The 24,246-nt window shown below is 40.6% G+C and overlaps 1 protein-coding gene across 1 annotated transcript in view; it reads left to right on the top strand.

The window, feature by feature from the left end:
• Nucleotides 1-21,045: 21,045 nt before the first annotated feature.
• LOC122789818 overlaps nt 21,046-24,246 on the top strand; it is a 169,358-nt gene continuing 166,157 nt past the window's right edge. Inside the window, exon 1 of the mRNA XM_044057258.1 lies at nt 21,046-21,346. Within this exon, the coding sequence (XP_043913193.1) occupies nt 21,046-21,346 (301 nt within the window). The remainder of the gene's footprint in view (nt 21,347-24,246) is intronic.

Raw genomic sequence — 24,246 nt, 5'->3', positions numbered from 1 at the left:
AAAGGGGGTGAGAGATTGGAGTAAGATAGTGAGTTGATGTGGGAATGATAGAGTATTTTAATACTTGTTTGTAGGAGGTTTTGCAGTAGAAGAGTGTAAGGGGGGGGGGGGCAGGAGGTCATTTGTGTGAGGGTGAAACAGTTTAGGGAGGATGTGTACGGTGGCAGGACCAGATTTTTAGGTATGGATTTTTTTGTGTGTGTAATTGATCATAGCCCATAAGCATATATGCAAACGGATATCCCATAACCTCCATGTACCAACCCAGTGTCTTGTATCAGCAGATAAAATGTTGCTGTCAATTGGTAAATGTAATAGTTCTGCTGGTGTGCCCATATACTCTTAACTACATTACTAAACCTAATGAATTGTACCCCTTTAGCCATCAAAGGTTGGAGGTTGTTACAATGGTTAACAGACACAAGGTACGGGGTTTGATTCTAACATTTGAAAGCAAAATTGACTAGTCTTAAAATGGCCCAGGAGGATGACTAGTGTTCTATTTAGCTATGAACCTACGCACTCGTATTTACTGGGGTCAGTGTCCCAATGGATAAAACATCTAACTACAGATTACAAGACTGTAGGTTCAACTCCTGCCTGACTGGGTTGACAAATCTTTTTTTTGGGAGGGTGGCAGGGTTGGCATAATAATTAAGGCCTTTACCTCGCAGATACAAGGTACAGGGTTTGATTCTAGCCTCTGGTTATTGGCTAGGCTTATAATAATCTGCAAACTGATAGCTTACTATTTACCCATGAACCTATGAAATAGTTGTATCTTGATGGATTTTGTTTTTTCTAAGGCAAATCCTCATGGGCACCTAGTCTTGTTTCTGTACTGCCCCTGGCTATCTTTACTATGATAATATAAAAAGCCAGTTCCACTCTGAAGAGCTGTATATTTCTTTACCCGCTATTCCCTATTTTTCTTGACCATGTAACTCTCAGTTTCTTTCTTACACTCCACACTTTTCTGTACATTCTCTGCCTGCTTTGTATCTACTTTCTTACATATCTGTGCACTCAACCATTCAGATACTTCAAGCACTGGAAATAATGTCTTTCTAGTCTGACAATATACAGAAGCAGTCATTGCCATAAGTGTCCAGGTTGTTTTTAAAAGTATTTAAACTAGTGCTTGCTTTAATATAATTTGGTAGTCTATTCTATACATCAGCTACACTGAGAATCAATGAATACACTTCACTTTCTCTTTTTCATAGATTAGGGTTATCATAAAGTAGTAGAGAATAAGACCAATATTCCCAGAAGTAGTTGTCTCTAAATGCCCTATATACCTGAATATGGTCTCCTCCTAAATATCCATATGAGCCACTGCACAAGTTCAGATATTTTAGTATATCTTAAATTCACATCCATATATATTTCTGCTGTACTCCTTCCAGTTTACTCATGCTTTTTATTGTAATGTTTCTATACTGTTATTCCATATTCGGGTTTGAGTCTAATGCAACTAACAAACAGTGACTTCATCAGTAAGAGATTTCCCTGACTTTCTAAATCTGTTTATAACTATATTTATGTAAATATCATTAACCAATTGGTTAAGTATGATTAGAAAAACTCAGAGCTGGATCATCCCATATACCCAGGTAATATTCATCCTCAGTGCAAGTGAAGGATGTGTTTTTGCCGTTTCCTCAATTTCAAAACTTGGTGATGTATCATCATTTCTTTCTAGATTATAAGTGCTGCATGAGTGTATTTCAAGTAATGTTCCGCTAGTTAAAATGTGAATAGCATGCTGCATTGCAGCTTCGGCACAATATGGATATTCGTGCGGCCAAGCAGGCAGAATGAGTGATTAGTTGGGAGTGCTTAGCGCCGTGGCCATGATGCTGGGTGTCAGGCAAGGATGCTACTGTGCATTTGGTGGGTTAGCGATCCTCAACAAAATCGAGCAGGCATTAAATTCTACATTGTTTATTCTGACTAGCAAGTATTTATGTATTTAGGTATTAATATTGAACTAGTAGTTCTCGTACTAGTGCGGAAGCTGCTTTCAATGACTTGAAAAATGAATGCAATGCATTTACATAAAGTTAATAAGGATTAGCAATATTTATATTTCTTGCAGTTGTTTTCTCCTTGTTTTCCTAGTTTAATATATAATAGCATTCAACAAGTGCAGTGCATATGCATACAGGGATAGGTTGATCGGCAAAAACTTTTAATACTGAAAAGGCTGGAGAGAAAGTGATAACAAGAATGTATGCAAATCTACAGAAATGTCCATTTGGCATTTTTTATTGACTTTAATCCTTAGCGATTTAGCAGAAATTCAAGTTCCAGAGACAAGGGAAATTACAGTCATTCAGAGACTGATAATACGTATGTTAGGTATCCCTTTTAACAGCACTGTCAAACTTTGTGGTGAGAGGACTACTTCTGTGTCCAAGTCACTTTACAGACCCGAACTCTAAAATGACTCAGTGCTAAGAGGACTGCTTGTGTATGTTTGGATGCTTGCAGGTATTGTGTTTCTTTTGTTTGCAAGAGTGATTTGAAAGTGCAAGTGCAGATCAAAGTTTTTTTTTTTTTTTTTTGGCATACGTGATAATAGGAACAAAAGTCTATACTTCCCCATTCTTCTGTCTAGAATTCATGTACTAAAATAGTTGAGAAATATGTTGGGAGCAAGCCCCTCCTGCAGCCCCAATACTTAAATATACCAAGTCCAACAGCACACTACATTGAGGAAAAGGATGAACTACGATTAGACAATGAATATTGACAATGTGACAAGCAAATCTGCACGGTATGTCAATCCTGCATCATTTGCATGCTACATCACAGCCATTAGGCATGTCAGTCACACTCGCCATGTCTATTTCTGCGACGACCGGTGTGGTAGTGTTGTAAAACAAAGCTATTACACCATGACCCCCCATTAATATTCCAAAACGTGCATGCTGATTGGCCAGCGTGCACGTTGTAAATCGACTTATACTAATGGAAAAAGGTCCAGTCGCCCGGACTTTTTCCATTAGTACAAGTCTCTTTTAAAACACTGTCTCGCTATGTTAAAAGAGTTTAACATAGTGACACAGGTTTAAAAAAAGCAACGGAGATCTCCGTTGCTTTTTTTAAAGCTGTCTCGCTATGTTAAACTCCTTTAACATAGCGACACAAAAGCAACGGAGATCTTGCTTTCTCTGTTGCTTTTTTTTTAAACCTGTCTCACTAGGTTAAATGGGTTTAACATAGCGAGACAGCTTTAAAATAAGCAACGGAGATCTCCGTTGCTTATTTTAAAGCTGTCTCGCTATGTTAAACCCATTTAACATAGCGAGGCAGGTTTAAAAGCAACGGAGAAAGCAAGATCTCCGTTGCTTTTTTTGCTATGTAAAATGGGTTTAACATAGCGAGACAGCTTTAAAATAAGCAACGGAGATCTCCGTTGCTTATTTTAAAGCTGTCTCGCTATGTTAAACCCATTTAACATAGCGAGACAGGTTTAAAAAAAAAAAGCAACGGAGAAAGCAAGATATCCGTTGCTTTTTACTGTTTTGCTATGTTAAATGGGTTTAACATAGCAAGACAGCTTTAAAATAAGTAACGGACATCTCCGTTGCTCATTTTAAAGCTGTCTCACTATGTTAAACCCATTTAACATAGCGAAACAGTAAAAAGCAACAGTGATCTTGCTTTCTCAGTTGCTTTTGGCCACAGCTCTGATGTACTGCGTAGGCATGCGCAGTACATCAGAACTGCCGCGGATACCAGACAGCTGCGGAAGGGCAGCAAAGAGGCATTATACAATGCCATTATTTCAGAAAAGTAATTATTTCTTTTCTTAAATAATGTCATAGTATAATAGCAATAACCCGCTTTTGGGTGTGGGTAATGCGGGATTTACCCACGGTTGTCTTTGTTTGGTCCCGAGGGCTTCGCCCTCGGGACCAAACCACGCCAACCATGGGTAAATCCCGTATTACCCACACCCAGGAGTGGGTTATTGCTATAATATGTTTTCTCGTGATTTCTGTGCCCTGTAAAACTTATGATTCTTTGTTAAATTAGGGAGGATTACACTCCCTCTCAGAAGAGGATGAGAGGGTAGTGGGAAGAGGGTTCACAACTGATTACATTTCAGTGGTTTGATTTTGTCTCAGTTTCCCAGCCTCTCATGAAACTTTAGATTTTCTGGTAAATCAATAATGATCTCAGTGAATCAGGATGACACTGGGATGAGCACTGTCACAATGTTTGCAAAGCGTTCCTGGTTTAGTATTTGTGTTTCCCCGTGAGAAGTAATAGAATGGCATTGTTAATTTAAGTAGTAATCAAATTCACAGACTGGTGTGGGGTCGAAAAAGTTGAGCTCTGTGCTATAATGCAAGAGTTTTTTTTTTTTTATAACTACATAAAAGAGTACGTGTTTTTGTCTTGATTTACATCCAACTTGGTGCTGTTAAGACTTAATCAGACTTCACTGTGTCCCATTAACAGCACGTTTAAGTACATTCATTAAAACCATCACTCGTGCATAAAGTATAAAACACATTTTATCTCAACTCTTAAAAATATGCAATATTTTTAATAAAAAAATAATCTTAATAGTAAAATATATTTTATATTAATTTTAAATTACTCATACAGTTTAAACCTAACCCGCAGAGTGGATCTAATAAAATGTGCCACATATGTTTCACACATTCTAACCTATCGTCTTTACGGCCTCCTCTTAAATCAGAGGACACGTTTCCACATACACACACAAAATTTCTTGAAATGTTCACATGTAGTAGAATGTTTAGCTAATGCAATTAACAAATTTCCATTTTAACAGCTAAAAAGGCTGGATACCCCAGTGACTGTAATGAACATGATGTAGTAGTGGTGCTCAGCTCTATGCTGGAGGGACAGATTCATAACCCAGAGGCTCCCTTCACTCTGGAATAAAATCCCAGTCCAGGTTAGGCAGAGTCCCTCACTGACTCTCTTCAAGAGGAATCTTGATGAGTGGATGGGAGATCGTAGGTTTACCCCGGGTATCACTTCTGTGTCACTGTTAGACAGAGGCACAGTATACTAACCTCGAAAAAGGGCATAGCAAAATAAATTTAAAATGGGTGGCGAAAGCCAAACACATTCTGGCTAGGCTTATAAATGCCCTAGGGCAGATAACCTAGTATGAACCTATGAACCCAATCGTTGCACCATTAAGCAGGACAAGTTCTAGGAATACAAATGTAGATCTATCGCCTAATGAAATAAGCAATGTAATCGCCTTAAATATTGTTTATAAAAATGTGATGGATTTGTAGTACATCAATGAAATGGAAATTAATAATAAGAATGCCAACTTGGAATAGTTAACTGCAGCAGCAATTTGATGAGGGTGTGAGGTCAACAAAACTAAGTATAAGGCAGTCTAACAGTGGAAATGGAGAACCATAACCACTGTTGTATCCACAGGTAGTGTAACAGTGGAAATGGAAAATGGTAACACTTCTGTATTCCAAAGGAGTCATTAGATAACCTGTGTATGGCTGGGAGTGTACAAAGTAGTCACTAGTCAAGATACAAAGCAGGATATTATCCATTATCTGTAAACTGTGACACAGTACAAAGGACTAGTTACACAGGGCAAAGCTTCAAATCTAAATGAAAAATTAATAAATTTAACAAGATTAAAATAAACAAAAAAGACAACTCGTAATTCTTCCAATTGTTTTCAGGCTGGCAACAGATGGTGACGTAAACTTTGCCTTCATTATACTCCCTGTTGAAATAGAGCATGTTAATAAAGAGAATTAGTAGGAAGGGTCTATATACTCGAATGCTAGGATGAACATTGAGTTAAAGCACCAAAACTACTATTATATACATAAAGTATAAATAAATGAAGGATACAAAGCTCAGTAAAATGTACAGCAACTAATGGATATCTGAAGCAGTGACTACCAGCTTGGCTCAGTGCCACAAAAGCTTAGTACAAAAATTTAACTCTAGTGCCACTACAACAGCTTAATGTAGTGATGAGACAATCCACAGTTTATAGCTATTGCAGCTATGGCTGGAATCTGGCTCCAAATGCCTACAAACAGAGAACAAGTACAAAAGTCAGTAAAAGCTATGGCAAGCTGTAAACTGACTCAATTGTCAAAAAGTACAGTTATGTAAAATCTTACCATAACAGTAGATGTCCGTCCCTTCACTGTTGCAGTATTTTTCGCCTGAGGTATCTCCTGCCAAGGATAGCCCAATGTCCAGCCATTATACCAAAGCATTTAGCTCTTATAGGCACCATATGTCACACATATGCTCCCCGTGCAAGACATAGGGCATAAAGATGATGTGCAGACTCAATAACCCGCAACTGAAAAAGCCCCAGGAGGAACAGAATACCCTCATGAATAAAGAGGAACATGTGCATCCAGAAGGAGAAAGAAAGAAGGGCCTCTCGGACAGAAGGGCAACCAGAACATAGGGCAAGTCTCAGGACATGGGGAAAGGATGGAGGGAACAAATACTGCAAGAGTGAAGAGAAGGACATCTACTGTTATGGCAAGATTTTACACAACTATACTGTGTCCTTCCATATCACTGTTGCAGTATTCTTCACCTAAGGGAGAATACAAGAACTCAAGAGGAAGCCATGGTGGAGGAAGGTACAGAGGAACATTCCACAAACCCATGCAGGATAGCCCTGGCAAAGCCTGCTCTGGTCCTGGAAATAACACCCAACCTGTAATTTTTGTGAAATTATGAACAGAGGACCAAGTAGTAGCCTCAAGGATAGAACTGGCATCCAGATACTTGAAAAAGGCACCAGAAGAGGCAACTGCTCTAGTAGAATGTGCCTTTACAGACACGGAAAGACATTTGCAATGAAAAGAATAACAAAAGGAAATGGCCTTAGAAATCTAGGAGGAGATGGTTTGCTTAGAAACAGCCACACCCAAAGTCATAAAATGAAAAGAAACCAAAAGTTGCTCAGATTTGAAAATAACTTTCATTTGATCTAAATAATATCTGAGCTGTCTATGCAAGTCCAAGGTATGAATAACCATCTCTCTGGTAGACTGTAGAGAAGGAATAAAGGAAGGAAGATAATAGGCACAACTCATTAACCACCTTTGGCATAAAAGACAGAGTAGGACAAGGAGACACTCTGTCTCTATAAAAAACTAAAAAATGGGAAATAGCCATGAGAGCCTGAATTTCAGACACTCTCTTGGCACAAGTAAGAGCCAAAAGAAGAACAGTCTTTCATGTACAATGTTGTAAGGAAGCTGAAAAAGCATGCTCAAAAGGAACCTGAGTCAACTTTACAAGCACAGAATTAAGGTCCCGAGAAGGTGGAATGGGCTTTCTGGGGGGCCTGATATGAAGGACGCCTTTTAAAAAATTGTTTGAACTCAAACCTAGAGGCCAAAGGAGGACGAGTCAAGGGCAGACAAGCAGATATTGCTGACAGGTGAGTTTTAACTGAAGAATATGCCAATCCACCATGGAGCAGATCATACAAGTAAGAAAGAGAGAACCAGAGAAACCTCCACAGGTAGGGAAGCCGGATGGTAACAGAAGCATCAGAGAGAAAATCTTTTCCATATTGACATATATGATTTTCTGGCCTCCTGCAGAAACCAAAGCACGTTCTCAGAAAAGAAGTACATAAAAGGGGACAAAAACCCTATAATCTACAGTGTCAGTTGAAGAGTGGATAGGTGAGGATGGACCAGAGATCCCTTGTTTTGTGTGAGAAGATCCATCCAGTGATGTAACTAGTGGTAATTGCCCCTGGCCAAGAGAGAGAGAAGGAGGAACCAATGCTGTCTGGGTCAAAATGGAGTCACCAGCAAGATTTTGGGAGAGTACTGCCTTATTTTATGTAGAACTCGTGGTAACAGAGGAAACAAGGGGAAGCAGAAACACCCCCTTTCAAGGAAAAGACAGGGCTTCCACTTTCTAAATTAAAAGACTCGAGACTATGGAACAGAATAGAGGAAGTTGTCTGTTCAGATGGGAGGAGAAGAGATGTACCTGAGGAATACTCCACCAATGGTCAATTTCCAGGGGCACATCTCTATGAAGCATCCTTTCATGAGCTTGTGTTCTGGACCTGCACTCTGAAAGAATGTAAACTCTTGAAGAGTCATTTGGTACTGGATAGCTAGATCCCAGACCTGAAGAGCCAGTCTGTAAAGGAGATAGGACCTTGTGCCCCCCCCTGTTGTTGGCGTACCACATCACTGTGGTATTGTTGGTGAAGACACTGAGGGGCCCAGAATGAAAGAGGTAATGAAAAGCTTGCAGAGCCTTCATCTCTCTTATATTGATGTGATCCAACCTCTGATAAGGAGGCCAGAGACCTTGGACCTTTAGGACCACAAGAGGCACCTCACGCCATGTCTGAGGCACCAGTGAAAAGCTCCTGAGCAGGAATTAGGGGCTGAAAAGGAAGTCTTGGATTGAGGGAGAGATGATGATAAATTCACTACTGAAGCTCAATCTTCAGACAAGGAAGAAAAAGAATCAGAAAACTCCAGGGGGTGGTAATGTTGGAGCCACACCGATTTGAGGTTGCATTGACATTTCCTCATTTGGACTCTGGTTGGAGGGAACATAGGAATGGTGGAAGCCATGAATCCCAGGACCCTGAGAAATTCCTTGTCCATACCAGTGGGCAAAGGAAGAAGAGACTGGACAAAGCTTGTCAGGGGCAGAACCTTGGTGCCAGAAAGAGATTCTGAGAACAGTCTAAAGCCTGTAACTGAGAAAAACGTGATTCTGAGAAGGCATCAGCATGATTTCTGGAGGTTTATGGTGAACCCCAGACTATGTAAAAGACAAGTGGTAAACCTGAGATCCTGTAACAGACTGCTGGGAGAAAGAGCTTGAATAAGTAGATCATCTAGATAGGGAAAATTTGAATACCTCAAAACCTGCAATAGGCAATGACAGGAATGAGGCATTTGGTGAATACCTTTGGGGCAGTAGAAAGGCCAGAGGGCAAAGCAGATAACTGAAAATGCAAGAAAGAAACAGAGAAATGTAAATACTTTCTAAACAGAGGATGAATGGGGGAGTGAAGGTATGCATCCTTGAGATCCGGATCCTGAACAGAAGATGAATTGGGATGTGAAGGTATGGATCCTTGAGATCCAGAGACACCAGAAAGACCTGGGGAAGCAGAAGAGGAAACAAGGTCTGATGGTACAACATCAGAAAAGAAGGGATCTTGAGGAAGGTGTTGATCAGAGAAAGATCCAGCATTGGTCTTCATGTACCCTCCCTCTGGAGAACCACAAACATTCTGGAGTAAAACTCCTTCCCCACCAGGGTAGGAGGAACAAGCTGAATGGTGCCCTGATCCAAGAGATATTGCAGAACTTCTGGAAAATGAGAAAGCTGTTCTGAGGAGGTTGAGGAATGTCTGAAGTGGGAGGAAGAGACTTCCAAACCATGAAATACCCCTGATAGATAATCAACAGAACCCAAGAATCTGATGTGATCTGAAGCTAATTTGATAGAGACAGGGAGAGGTGAGAGACAGGGGAAACCTGGCCGAGGGGAAGGGAAGGACAAAATTCAAATTGAGCCAGGCTTATTCTGAAAAGAAGGCTTCTGGGAGAAAGGAGTCTGAGTAGACTTAGTAGGAGAAACACATCCAGAGCCCATCTTACCCTTAGTAGGAGGGCATGTCTGTCTATGAACAAAGGCAGACTTGAAAGGATAGTTCCTCTGAAATGTAGGAATAGGGGAAACAAATATTTGCTTATGTTTCTGTAAGGCCTTACCCTTATGCTGGAAAGAAGTAAATAAATCAGCAGCATCACTAGTCCTAAAAAGACTTTTGTTATCCAGAGGTGCATCCAAAAGCTTGGCCATGGGCAAAGCCTGAAGATGTAGCTGGGAATAACACCTCATTGCTGAACCAAAGGCAGCAGCCCTACAAGGGCATCAGCTGCATTTTATAAAGCAAAGAGCATCTTGAGAAGTGGACCCTAACAAAGAAAGGGCAGAAGCCTTCCCTTCAGAATCAGGAAGGTCAGATACTACCTTAGAAACCTGGGAAAGTAGGGCCAAAACATATCTGGTCATATGTGCCTGGTAGTTAATGGTGGCAGCCATATAACATTTCTTGACCAACCTTTGCATAGCTAGACTATCCTTATCAGAAGAAAGGATCTTCGTAGATGGCAACAACTTAGAGGGTTTGTCAGAAAAAAATGATACCACAGAAGGATCAGCAGAAGGCTACTTGTAAAGAAATTTGCAGTCCTCAGGCAACTTGTAGAGCAGGAGGCTGAGACTCAAGGGCTACAAAGGCTGCAGAAAAAGTATCCAAAAGTGCAGCCAGAATAGGAGAGACAGATGATGGTCTGGGAGACTCCATTTGTAGGAGCTCATAATACCTTTTTTGAATTGTAAAAGACCCGGGAACAGTCCCACTTAAAATAGTCCATCATGCGGGCAACAGTATCCCCAAAGGACAACTTTGCCAAGGACAGTCTGGACTCAAAGAATCATCTTCCTCTAAATCGTAGTCCAGGGGAAGGAATTTGGGAAGAATAAGCAAGGGATTCTTCCCCAGAATCCAAATTCTCATCTGAGGAATCCAGTTCCTTAGGCCTCTTAACAGGAGAGGATAACCAGGGGGAAGCAGGAACAGAGGTTCTATATTACAAGATCGAAGCTTTATTTAATCGAAGTAAAGCTCGAACTTGTAATATCGAAACCGTAAATTGTCAAATGGCTGATTTAACCCATGGAAACACTTCCCTTGGCCATTATGTGGAGTATGCCCGTTTCTCCAATTTGGAGTGATCTCCGAGTTGGTATATTTACATATGGGGGGTGTGGGGGGCAAAGCCCCCAGTTGATTTTGGATGTAAATTTTTTTTTTGTTTGTTTTTTGTTATTCGGCCAAGGGAAGTGTTTCCCTTGGTTGAATTGGCCGTTCGACAATTTTTGCTGTCGATATTACAAGATCGAGCTTTAGTTATTCAATTAACTAAAGCTTCAATGTTGTAATATAGAAGCGGAACATATACCCGTTAAGGAGGCTTCAAGGCCAATAAGGCATTAAACAAACCCTGAGTGAAATCCTACCATTGATGCTGGGGACCTTAACAGGGGAAATGTGCGTAGTTTTCTGTTTCATGTTCTGCTGTGCATTCACTCAAAAATCTCTCAGAGAGTCAGACCCATAACACGACTCAATAATTGTGGTTGGAATTTCCTCACTCACTAATATCTGAGGAGCCCCCCTTGGTCTCTCCTATATTATCAGCTGAGATTCTCCCTCAACATCAGGTGCAGACATTGGAAAAGCCTCAGAGGATGTACAAGAACTAGAATCCATGTCAGCCTCCAACTGGGTTGCAGCAGAGGAGTTCAAAGCAAGCTCTGGACGGTCTTCACTGCTTTCACTAGCCTCTAGAGAGACTGGATCAGGCCTAACTTTTTGGCCCTCGACAAATGGATGGCCCTCAGGAAGTGAGGATTCTGCAATAGCACCCTGAGCCAATAGCTTAAGTTGTTGGTTCTCAAGATATATAGACAAGGAGGAGAGGTGACTACGTACGGTCAAAGACACAAATGCCTGTCAGACAGTGCACTTTTTATGATCATGGGAAACACCCAAGCAAAAAAGGCACTGGTTGTGATGATCTTTATGGGGAATCTGCCTCCCACACTGACATTTTCCTTTCTGGATAACATGAACGCAATTGTAAAAAAGAAGAGAAGAAATTCTAATGAAACACTTATATGGGAAATGCTTCGATAACCAGAACAGTAGAAGGACATTCAGATCAATGTATGATAATGGCATTCAGACTAACAGTAAAGACGTTCTGATTGATTGTATCCATTTGTCACATTTATGCCCTATGTCTTGCGTGAGTAACATATGTGTGACATATTGCACATGTAAGAGCTGAAGACTTTGGTATACTGGCTGGACATCGGGCTATTCTTGGCAGGAGATCTCTTAGCTGAAGAATACTGCAACAGTGATATGGAAGGACATCTGCAGTTCTAGTACAAATGTATAGATCACAGAAAGGATTAGACTTGGGCTTAGAAAGCCCACAGCTGGCAAAAGTAGTAGAAAAAATATATACCTACAGCAAGAGGGAGCACAACCTTATGGCTCACTACAAGTGTTCTTAGCTTGCCAACTGTGCTTGTGCCTGTGCAACTGTACTTAGTCATCTACAGGAGTGTCTAAGCATGTCTAGCTGGATACTGTAGTCCTCTTAGTTTAATACCTAATTGATAGGTGTCAGAGGTGATGCCACTTAACCATAGAGCACTTGGAACAGTCATAAATAGTTCTCAACAGATTGCAACTTTGCTACTAAATATGCAACACTTCACAGATATTGTGGGGTTTGTTTTTTGGGTGAAGTCCAATTAGGTATCTTCAAGCATCCTTGTGTATTCACAGTACAGCAGAGTACAGCAACTTTATCTGCAGACACACTGAGTTTAAACAACAAACCAGTGCATACAGGGCAATCACAAAACACACTGTCCCTGCAACCAAATTTTGCCCAGAACAGTAACAGCACCCCATACTCTCACTGGAAGATAACTTGCTAAACCAGTTCTAAATGCAAAAATCCACCACAGTGCAAAAATGCAGTAGAGTATTTAAAGTCAGGATTAGTACACACAAAATGCAAAAACAAACTTGTACTTCCCAGATGTGTGTTTGCTCAGGTTAACTTATCATGTAAGCCGTATCTTAGATGTTGCAGATTTAAAAAAAGATGTGGAAAAATGGTTAAACTCTCTGTGTAGTGCAATGAGTAGGCAGGAAGATAAGAAGGGTAACTCGAGCTTTGCCAAATAACCCCATTTGTACATTTATTCTAGCATGCTGAATGCTTTCTTCTCAATCTGAGCTTCACAAGTTATTAAAGGTGGCCCTTTAAAAGGACATGAAAGCTTACTTCCAGTGATGGTACTATAATGAGCAGACATTTCCCTGATTGCTCCTAGAAGTGAATGCATTTGCAGCAATTTGGTAGCCTTAGTTCTATCAATTAGAGAAATACTTTCTTTGGTGCAGTCTTAATGATAAAACTGGGCAAACAATTGAAGAAAAAAAAAAAAAAAAAAAACAAGAACCAGCTGAATTCACTAAGACATTTGGACATGATTGACAGACACATATTGGGTAAAGAAGAGGCTGTTATCCCTGCACAGATGTCTGGTATTCATGATGTTACTGATGACCATGATTTGCAGTCATGGAAAGAACTGCTGTTGGACTTCCAGGAAGTAAAATGCCAGATATTTTTATAGCACTGACTAACAGATGGGATGAGGAGTTGGTTGAGGCCATACATTTGAATGCAAGTGTCATTGAGGAACTTCAGTCATGCTATGGTGACTTGTGTAATCAGAATGTCACTCTTCAGTCTAAACTTGAAATGCTAAAGGATAAATTGGTAGATCATGAAGACTGAGTCCAACAGAAAAAAATATCCAAATAATCAGATCTCCTAAGAAAGTGGGAAGTAATGACTGTGCTACGCATATTCAAAATAAGGCGAGTAAGTAGACTGGACTATATGTGAGTCAAATAAGAAATGAATGGGCCTACAGAGTTTACATGCTGGATTAGAACATTCCTGGAAGAAAAACATGTATTGGTCATACGTGTATAAGGTGAAGGACCAAATACTAATCTTATTGTGGCAGCAAAATAAAATGCATCATACTGGGAGCAGATTAATGTTTTTTGAGTTATTACTGTGTGCAGGCAGAATTCTGACACTGTTTGCCTCAAACAATTAAATTTCAGGTCCAGTAACATTCCTTGTAAAAAGTGTGCTTTCTGAGGGATGCAAGACATTTTCTACTCACACTCACTGGAGGCACTGCAAGTGCTTAGTTTTTTTTTTTAACTAGAGTGAAAGGGGACAGTCCTATTGCAGTGCATAATAAAGGAGAAGGGCTTTTAACAATGGAACAAACTGAAGCAGAGTTTGTCCATAAAAATGTCTGAAGCCACTGTGATGGTTAGCATCTAGGAAACATTTTCAATTTTCAGTTCAAGACTGCCACAAAGCTGAAAGCTGTTCCAAATGGTTGAAAATCAGTATGGCTTTGAAGCTGCTTTAGTCTATCTGAGAAATATGTAGGGTGGCTCACTGTCTTTTGGGTTCACAGGGACTTGCATGTCAACAAAAAAGACTGAACAGATAAAGTCCTGATTATGCCAAAAACAAAAAGTCCTCCAAAAACAAAAGCCATTCAGGACACCATACAAAAGATTTTGTTCCACAGGCTTCCGCAGTATAACAATCTTTTGCAAATGCTTTTTCAAGTGCTTAAAATGTATTTAAAAAATGATTTAAAAAGTGAGTAATGTTTAAATACGTAAAATTTATAAAAACGTTTGATGTAAGCATTAAGATCTTAAACACACAGTGCATCATAAAAACACATACCCCAGGATTCAGTAAACTCCCATGTAGGCTCTGTTTAGAGCCTACACAGAGTGTATCTGTGTACACAACCGCAAAGTGTTGTTGGTAGCACATACTGCATATTTATGATGAGCATCGCACCTAAGTGAGGTTGTGAGGCACATTCCAGGTGCATCGGCCACAAAACTTCACAGAACAGCACAGATGAATCCATGTAAGCGCTGACAGTCATCACACACCACCAGAAGAGTATGCAGTCAATCCATCCATCCTGTATTACTATCTGAAATCCACAAATCTTATCCCATCTTGTGTCCTTTCCCTTTTTTTATTTTTAGTCTTCCCGCATGTTTGCGTGATGCAGAGCTTTCAGATGCTTACCAGGTTTGTACAGCGGGACCACTCATGTATCAGATATGATCTAGATATCTAAATATAGAAACAGGATACTTTCAATACATATGACCGTACAATGCTGTGCAATGCGCAAACCTGCCAAGTGGTGCTGCACTACGCTCATGCCTTGCAGTGAATAATAACTAGTAAAACTACCTTGATGATGTTACTACCCTCATGGCGACATGGGTTAACTGTTGGACTAAAGTACAGATGGTCCTGGGTTCTAATCCAGGGAATGCATATTTTTCTGTATGATTGTTTGACACTGCAGCATATCCAAATAAATTTGTAATGTAATGCAATTATCATGGAATTGTCTTGTTGATGGTTTTTGCCAATATATTTGAAAAAGGTGCGCTGCGCTTAGCATTGAGCAAATATCGTTTTGGTTTTGTACATATATTTATACAGTATAGGGTGTGTGGTGTGTACCATCTTCAAAGAGAGAGCTATGTGTGGGACGATATATATATATATATATATATATATATATATATATATATATATTTTTTTTTTTTTGGGACAGGCACCCTTTTTTTTAAAGGCGAGAGTAGAATGTTGGGGGAAGAACATAAGCAAGTGTGGGGCAGGCAAGTTGGGAGGGTGAGGAAGCATTTACAGACAGACAAGACATACAAGACAGAGACAGGGTCAGTGAAGGACACAAGGGGGGGTGAACACCTTGGTTGAGGTGGGGGTAGGGAATTCACGAGCCTGGGGGGCATCATGTTTGGTGACAGTGAGAATCAATCCCCCACCCAATGGACTGTCATCACTGTGCCAATGACTACTGTGTCTGACATTTGCGTCTTCTTGTCTTATTAATTATGACAATGGAGAGCAGTGACTCCACTCGGTGTAGCTGTGCACCAGTTGTGTGGTGCACAATTGTACACATCAAACCTGGCAGTTTGGCTCAGGTGACAAATTCACTTCCCCTGCCTCTGCTCCCAGAGGGAACCACAGGCCTGTTGTCTGGGGCAGAACTAACTGAGGATGCAGTTAGGACAAGGGCTGCAAGGGGAGGGGTGCTGCCAGGCTGCAGCCCAGAAGTGCTGGGTCTTGGTGCTATAGCCAGTGGAGGGAGTGTAGGCGTTCCAGGGAGAACTGTCTTAACCTGTCATGCTGTAGTAATTTGAAAAGAAAAGAAAAATCAAAAAATGAAATAAACATAACAACATAATATACAAAATAACATTTACAAAAGAAAATACAAAATAAGCATTATATTGGAAAATATGATTAGAAACATAATATAATAATGATGTAATAAAACAAAATAAAAAAGAAGAGAAGGGGTGGTTTGAGAGAAAAAGGAAAAGAACATTAGTAACTGCACCGATAATATACAAAGCTTTCAACATGTAATGTACTATAGTAGGTTACAGTTTACTTATAATAGTAACAAATGGTAATTTTTGTTGTCTTTCGGCTTTTCCCGGTTAGGGGTCGCCACAGCGGAACTCCAGTCCACTAATGATTGGTAGTTGATTTTTACGTGCCGAGTTACCAGCCCTGACGCACAACCTTCAACAAAGGTATGCCCATTCGTGCATGTCTTTCACGCAGAAGACTCTCTAGCTGAGAATCGAACCGGACAGCGTCTTACTGTGAGGCGACAACGCTACCGCAGCAATAGTAACAAATGGTAATAACTACCTTTAATACAGTGAGTACTACTCTATTGCTAACACAGACACACTATACGACAGGTCAGATTGCATCCAGCAATCATTCATGCTTGCATATGTTGAACATATGCATGTAGCATGTACAATGTTTACATTTGACAGTAGGCCATCTGGGGCACAAGTATAAATGTCTGCACTTCCACTCCTATCATTATGAATACGTAACAGTACTCAATGTCACTGTAGACAACCTAAAACATTATTGCAAAGAGCTGTCCTTACATTTGGGGAGTGTGTTATCGAAACCACAAGCAGTGACCAGTATAATAATGTACTTTCCATTTCGAATACAGCATAATGCCAGCACTTTTTAATTTTACACTGTTATAAGTACAGGTTCACTGCTATAATGATAACAATATGCACCATGCTCTTGGTGTCCCTGGTGTATAGGTAATGATTTATATTTCAATATGTATGTCAACTGAAACATGTCCTGTATAGTTTGGAAGTGTAATTTTCAAAATGACATCCCTATCTACTCTACAATACCAGACTGTTATTTTACTAAACATACTAATGCATGCCCAATATTGCATTAAAATGGACAAATGCATACTCAGTGATACAGGTGTTGAGCACAATATGCTGAATTTACTCCTAATGCTAAAATACCAGTATTGTTGTAAAGCATACATACCACTTGCATCTCTCATCCTTCTCAGTCTTCCCTCATAGGCTTGCACATTTAGTGTCCTTTCCACATTAGCCGTGGGAGAAATATAAACACATTAAGATCAGAAAGAGATGTAGCTGCTTCATCATTCAAGCAGTGCCTGCAAGTGATACTCACACACTTGCGGAGTGCCATCAGTCCTATATTCATCCATCCAGTGTTCGAGGGTATCTCTCTTCTTCATCCTGAGGTCTCAGTAGTGATTTCTACACTGTTTGCTAGTGCGGGGGATACCAGTAACAGTGGACAAGTCCCAGGCCAATCTATTCCATGTATCTGATTTGTAGTCTGATCCATGATAGTGCTGCTGCAACAGCCAGGGATGATAGTCATTCACTCTGAGTCCAGTAAACACTTTGGACTCCTGAACAACCCACCTTTGACAAAGAAATCTCAATCCTTCACCCTGAACAGCACCCATCTGTAATACTGATGAACACCAAATGTACAATGTGTTTTCCCACCAATTACTGTTATAACAGATACTGAGAATGTGGAACATTGCAATCTGCAACATTTGAAAATGGTGTGCCCTGCTTACCATCGCTGAAACACAGGCAACGTGTTTGCATGAAGCTACTTACACACAATATGTGAAATAATAAAGATATCATTACAAAAACTACTTCATCCATCACAACAATAATTATTATATAGGAAATACTAGGTGAACTACTAAAATAGGTTCATAGGTGCATACTAGGCTAATGGCCCTGGAGCCTTTACAAGCCTAGCCCATAGAAGTGCCCTGGCTTCGTGCCACCTGACGCTAGTTCCCAGTGCCTCTATCAAGTTGAGACACTGGAGTGATCCCTGGGGTGAACTTTCTATTTCCCATTCAATATTTCCCTTGAAGAGGGCCAGTGAAGTGCTCTGCTTGACATGTATGGGAAGTCTATTCCAGAGCATGGGCAGTCTCTGCGTTATTAACCTGTCCCTCCAGCATGTTCTGTTGATTGTGGTAATGAGGTTATGGTCTCTGGAGCGTGTGGTGTGGAGTGATTGGGATTTCTTTAGATGTAGCATTTCTAACACAGCTGGGTCAGACATGGCTTTGTAAGTCAAGCAGAGATTGCCTGTTAGTAGATAATATGAGACAGAGAATAGCTGTTTTTTTTTTTTTTTAGTCTGTCCATTTAGGATGTGTTTAAGGCCTAGGATCCTCTTTGTGAGGTACTTTTGTGGCCTTTCCAGCTGCTGCATGTGTCTAGTGAGGTATATGCCAAATGGGGCATTATACTCAATGATTGGACTAATGAGGGAAGAGTAGAGAGAGATGATGATCTCTTTCTTCCTGGATGCAAAACTCTAGGTAATGAGGTGTGCCACATAGAAGGACTTTCTGACCACAGTGGCAATGTGGTGGTTGAGGGAGAGGTTGCTGTCAACATGTGTCCTCAGATCTCTTATAACACTTTCAGTATATTTATTATGTGAAGTGGGACACCATTAAAAAGAACAGGATTCTGCAGTATTACAACCCTGAACCTTACAGTCTTGCAGTCACAGTTGTACCCACAACAAGAATGTAGATATACATGTCTAGGATTCATTGCATTGCTAGCTATTACAAGGACACATTACAAAAAGCAAGGCTGCATTACTTGTATTCAAACCCAGGACCCCCTGAACTTAAAAGTGACACTTAACTCCTTGCACCATAGGAGAAGTTACATAGCCTGCTGCTACATTTGTATTGATTGTAAGGTTCATACAGACTCAATATAAGAAAATGAAGTGATAGCATGCAGAAAAAGAAATCAATTTATGATATATACAGTTCATTTTGTTAGTACACCATGAATATGCCTACATATGTGTACAATCCAGATCAACACACAGTGTAGATTCACAGGAATGCATGGTTGCCTTAAAGCTGTTATTTTCACATGTACCAATGTAACAAGCAGTAACAGTCATGTAGCACACAAGCAACTTCAACAGGAAATGTACATTGTTTTTGAAATAGTACGTTAGATGTACTGTACATGTAGTTACATGTTCAACTTGGAATATAATTCACATACTCCTTACAGAGGCTGTTATGATTCTTGTTTTCAAATATACAGCACTATCCTAACATGCTGTATTCCTTGGTCACTCAGCAATCATCTGACCAGTTCTGTGGTACCGAGCATGTGTTAAGGCAATTCTATAGTATTGCCTTTACAATTAAGGATATTAAGTGGGAATATGTTATTCAGTGACCAAATAATAAAGCAATGTTGGCTAGCATGAAAAAGCATTGACTGTTATTTTTGTGGGTGTGGATTAAAGGCATCCACCCCTATGTGAGCTTGTGAGATATCCCCCAGAACACACATCTTGAGCATTTGAGAGAGGGGCACATATGGGATTCATCTTAGCTGGCAGGTTTGCCAGCACACATGTGGCAGATGATACACATGCTGTTCAGCATGACATGGCAGTAGACCCTACCCTGCTCCCCATTTCTTGGTGTCGTGTACATGACTCAAATGTAAGGCACATATTAATTTAGGATAATGCAATACATGATAACATTTTAGCATTCTTCTGAAAATGTATTCGGAAATAATCTTTACCTTTGCTATGTTGTAGCACACCATGCAGTGATGTTTTGGAGATTGTGGATGGTGATGCACACCAAGCATGTCGCCTGCTACTCTGTGAAATCATTCCAGTGACTAGGAATAGCATTTGAACACATACCTTACTTCCCACTGGGATGGTTTCCTGAACTCATCTCTGTCTATGAGTCACTGCTGAGACAGGTCGTTCAGTTCTTCCAGTGTTTGTGTGTCCTGGAAACATTTCACCTTCTCTATGTATGGCTATTGCCAGCAGCAGCAATGTCTTCAGCCTGTATTACAGACAGATTTATTCAAAAAGCAGCAGATAATAGGTCTGTTTCTGCCTACTTTGTATCTGTGCTCAAGTATTTTCTCTGTCCACAAAAAAAAAGGAAATGGAGGCATCACAAATGCTTTTATATCTTGTGGACTAGCTCCACAGGATTGGTTGATTAGCATGCAATTCTGCTGTGTATGCTGTAATTAACATCTGCACAGAGTAGGACACATGCAATCAATTATTATTTATTACAAAAAGGCAAACGAGTAGCTGGGTAAACTGATGTGGATGAGAGTTAGTACAAGATTGTCAGTCATATACACATTTCTTTAGATTCACTTATATTCCATCAGAGGAGTATTTCATTCCATCAGGTATGTATTCATCTTGTAACCTAAATAATGCATATGCTGGAATGTAGATAACTATAAATGTGAAGTAAATCTGTATGCATTTCTTAGAAACAAACTCATTACATGGCCTTTTTTACCAGCAGTGTGAGAGGTACAGAGGATGCAGGTAGGCATAAAGTATAATATTGTGCGCTATGTACACATGTTCCATGAAAAGATTCTTTGTTAGTACTGTTAATATTTCCCCATTGTTTGCTTAACAGCATTGTTCCTGACCCTGGTACTTATTTTGTTTTAGAGAGTGGGGAGAGAGATGAAGTCCTGCTATGGACTGTTATGTTGGGTGGGGGACATAGTTCATTATCTGTTAGGGTACAATAAATACAATTTTGCTCTTGTTACTGTTAGTTTTGTAACCACCCTTGTTATTTACTGCACATTGTTGAATCCTTACAGTTGAATCCACTTTTGAGTATTGGAAGCCTTCCTTTAAAGCATTATCTGTATAAAAAGTTTTACTTATGTGATCTTTATGTGTGCCATTATTTTGTCTTTCAGGAAACAATAAGCGTCCAAAATGGAGACCACCATTCTCTGAGGCCAGAAATGACCTGATTATAGATGCACTCAGACAACACCATGAGGTTCTGCTGTCAAGACGGTGAGCAAGAATGGAACGTGCGGAACCCTGGGATGACCTTGTCAGAAACATCAACAGGGTGGGCCGACAGAGTCACATGTATCAGCAGGTGCATCACAGAGCTACTGACATGATACATGCAGCCAGAAGGTGTGCAGCTGAAGTGGCACGTGATTGTGAGGTCATCGACGGTGAGCCTGCAGCAGAGGAACCCCTCAGTGCCACAGACGAATTCCTGGCAAATATTGCAACTCAGGAATGCTCCCAGCAGTCTAACAGCCAGTATATCCTTGATGTGGATGCCAATCCTCCTACTCAGGAGGAACATCCAGGTAGGCTGTGTTAGATCATCAGTAGAATACAGTTGCAGTCATTCTGTATCACTGTATATATTTTTAATGTGTGTTGCTTTTTTGGTGGGGTGTAACTAAGATAGCTGCAGTGTTCAGGTCCTTTAACTGCCACAGAGGGATCCCTGGTACACATCTCCATACAGCACAGCTCCCAGTAATCCTAGATCCAATATGTTCTGGATGCAGGTGCCACTCCCATATCACATGTGTGGGTGCCAGGTATGCTTTGTTACATCATCATTAAAATACTGCTGCATTCTGTCATAAGTGTATATAATTGTGTCAAGCTGTACGTGTGTTGGTTTGGGGTATTTCAGAGAGGTGCATTTTTATGGTCATTTAAAGGATGTTAGCCACATTCCTGATAACATTTGTTTGAGCATACGTATAGATGAGTAAGTGTATTAATTAACACCTTTTTTACAGTTAAATGTGTGGTGCTGTTGCCATTATGTCATCCTTTAATTTCCACAGGACCATCAGGTATTCAACTTGCAAGGGCTGCAGCAGTTGATAAGTGGACTACGTTTTTGTCTGTAATGTGTATATATCTATATTCCTACATATCTGTTATACTGTCCTCTCAGGCCTGCTGTATGTGTTTCAGTAGTGTTTGTATACCTGTCCACTGCACGGAGTTTTGGTGAATGTCAAGGTTTGGTAATCATCTTTCAGGCCTGTATTTAACATCATAGTAATTGACTGGCAGATTTCTGACAAGTCATTAATGATTGCAAACATTAAATAGTATGACACAGTTCTGGCAATCAAACCGCATACCCTTCAGATATATCATAGTGAGGCAAAAGCTGTTATTACATATGCTGTATAGGTTTGTAGGAGCATATTATGTCACATTTGTCCATATTTTTAGCCTTTGTACAACCACTATTTATGGCTTCGTCCACAGTTATTACTGTAAGTGGTTGATAGGTTTAAATGTCTGTAATAGTGACAGTGTAAATTTCAGCATAGTAGCGCAGGTATTGATGTCATCCTGTTTTTCTTTTTATCACAGGTTAACATGGAAGTAGTTCTGTGTCCCCTGTGCCACCTGATGTCAGTGTTTCATCAGAGTCTGACGATGCTATGCAAGGTGAGGCACAGTTGGAGGTTGCAGAAGCTGAATCTGACACAGAAGTTGACATCCAACACCCCCACGCAGGATCCTCGGACACAGCCAGTATACCTACGCATACCCAGTCCACTGAGGCCACAAATATTGGACAGTTGGAGGCCGAGGACATAAACCGGGGAAGTGTGGCTACCATGGCTTCAATGCCTGTTGACACATCAGTAGCCAAACTGTTGGCAAGGTGGCACAGAGGCAGATTGATAGGGGTGCTCATCAGAGGCCTGCTGTCCCTCCACCACTTGGTTCAGGTGTCTCTTCACATGTCACTCGACATATGTTCAGGGACATAATGGAGGCACAGGCACATTTAGAACGTCACTCCAGAAGAATGCTCAGGGTTCTAGATGCAGCACAGTCTGACATCTATGACTGCCTCCACCGTGTTGTTGATGCACTGGATCAGTTCAATGACACATATCAATGGGATGTGTCCGTGAGGGAGTGCAGAGCATCTGTCATGGTACACACATTGTCTGTGCTGGAATGTCTGCTGGGAGGAGAACATCGACCTTGTTGGCATAGGTCAGAAACTACATCTGCTGACAGCCAACAGGGCCATGCCCGATCAACCTCCCGTAGTTGAAGTACATCCGCTGCTCCATCAGAGAGTGTGCTGTCTACACCCAGATGTAGCAGGCTATGGGTTCGTGGTCCTGGCCATTCCCATGAAGGGAGGACATCCAGCAGACATCAGTCACTCTCAGGTAGTAACACACCATCTGACGTGGGGCGAGGAGGTGCAGTACAACTCCTGGCAGAGCCAGTTCTCATGGTCGGGAATACAGACGATGAACTGTCAGCTCTACCATGCATGGCATACAGACACGTTTGGCTAATGCTGAGCATGGCTGAGTTCACACACACACACACACACACACACACACACACACACACACACACACACACACACACACACACACACACACACACCAATGTCACATTGAGGGCACCTATTGCCACACACACTACATTTACATGTTTCCTATTGGCTGATGCTCTTACTGACTCACACACACACTCTCACTAACCTTTTGTTTCAGCCTAGGCCTTCTGCATCCCCAAAAAATACCCTGAGCAAGTAATAACTGTGCCACATCCCTGTTGTCTATCTTTTGGCTTCAGGAATACTAAATCTATGTGTCTGATACACAGGATGACTACCTACATTTAATATGTTTTTTATATCTGAATTTGCGCTGTTGGCCTGATAATTGTAACTGTCAGTTATATTGTAAATAGCCACTTATACAGTTGCTAGTATTATAATTCCTTTCTAGTGAAAGGCTTGTGAAGTCAGTCAGTGACATGTGTCTCATTAATATATCTAACCTACTCTTTACAGATTGTTTAGTGCTAACTTATGTGTGCACATCCAAAGTCAAGCCATCAGATTCTGAACTCTGCATTGTATGTAAGCACTGCAAACACAGCTCAAAGCAGTAATACAGTATGTTTTTTTCATACACGTCACCATAGATTCCAAGGTTCATAGGCTATGATAAGGGTATTGGCCTGAAGGTGTTTAGAACTGTAGGCGATACATCACTATATAATATGCAACAGCAGATATGCATGGCCATGATTCTTACAGAGAGGAACACCCATGTCCAGCATGGAATCAGCAGTGATCCATGGCAGATAACATTTTCACATCAAGTCAGCCACCTTATGCTCAAACAGGTTAATGGATGTGCTCTGCTTGATATACATTGGAAGCCTAATGCAGATGACTGACAACCTTTGA

The sequence above is a fragment of the Protopterus annectens genome, chromosome 15.part0 (assembly GCF_019279795.1).
Source record: "Protopterus annectens isolate FY-2018-M chromosome 15.part0, PAN1.0, whole genome shotgun sequence".
Taxonomy (NCBI): domain Eukaryota; kingdom Metazoa; phylum Chordata; order Ceratodontiformes; family Protopteridae; genus Protopterus; species Protopterus annectens.
This window is presented reverse-complemented; position numbering and strand designations above follow the sequence as displayed.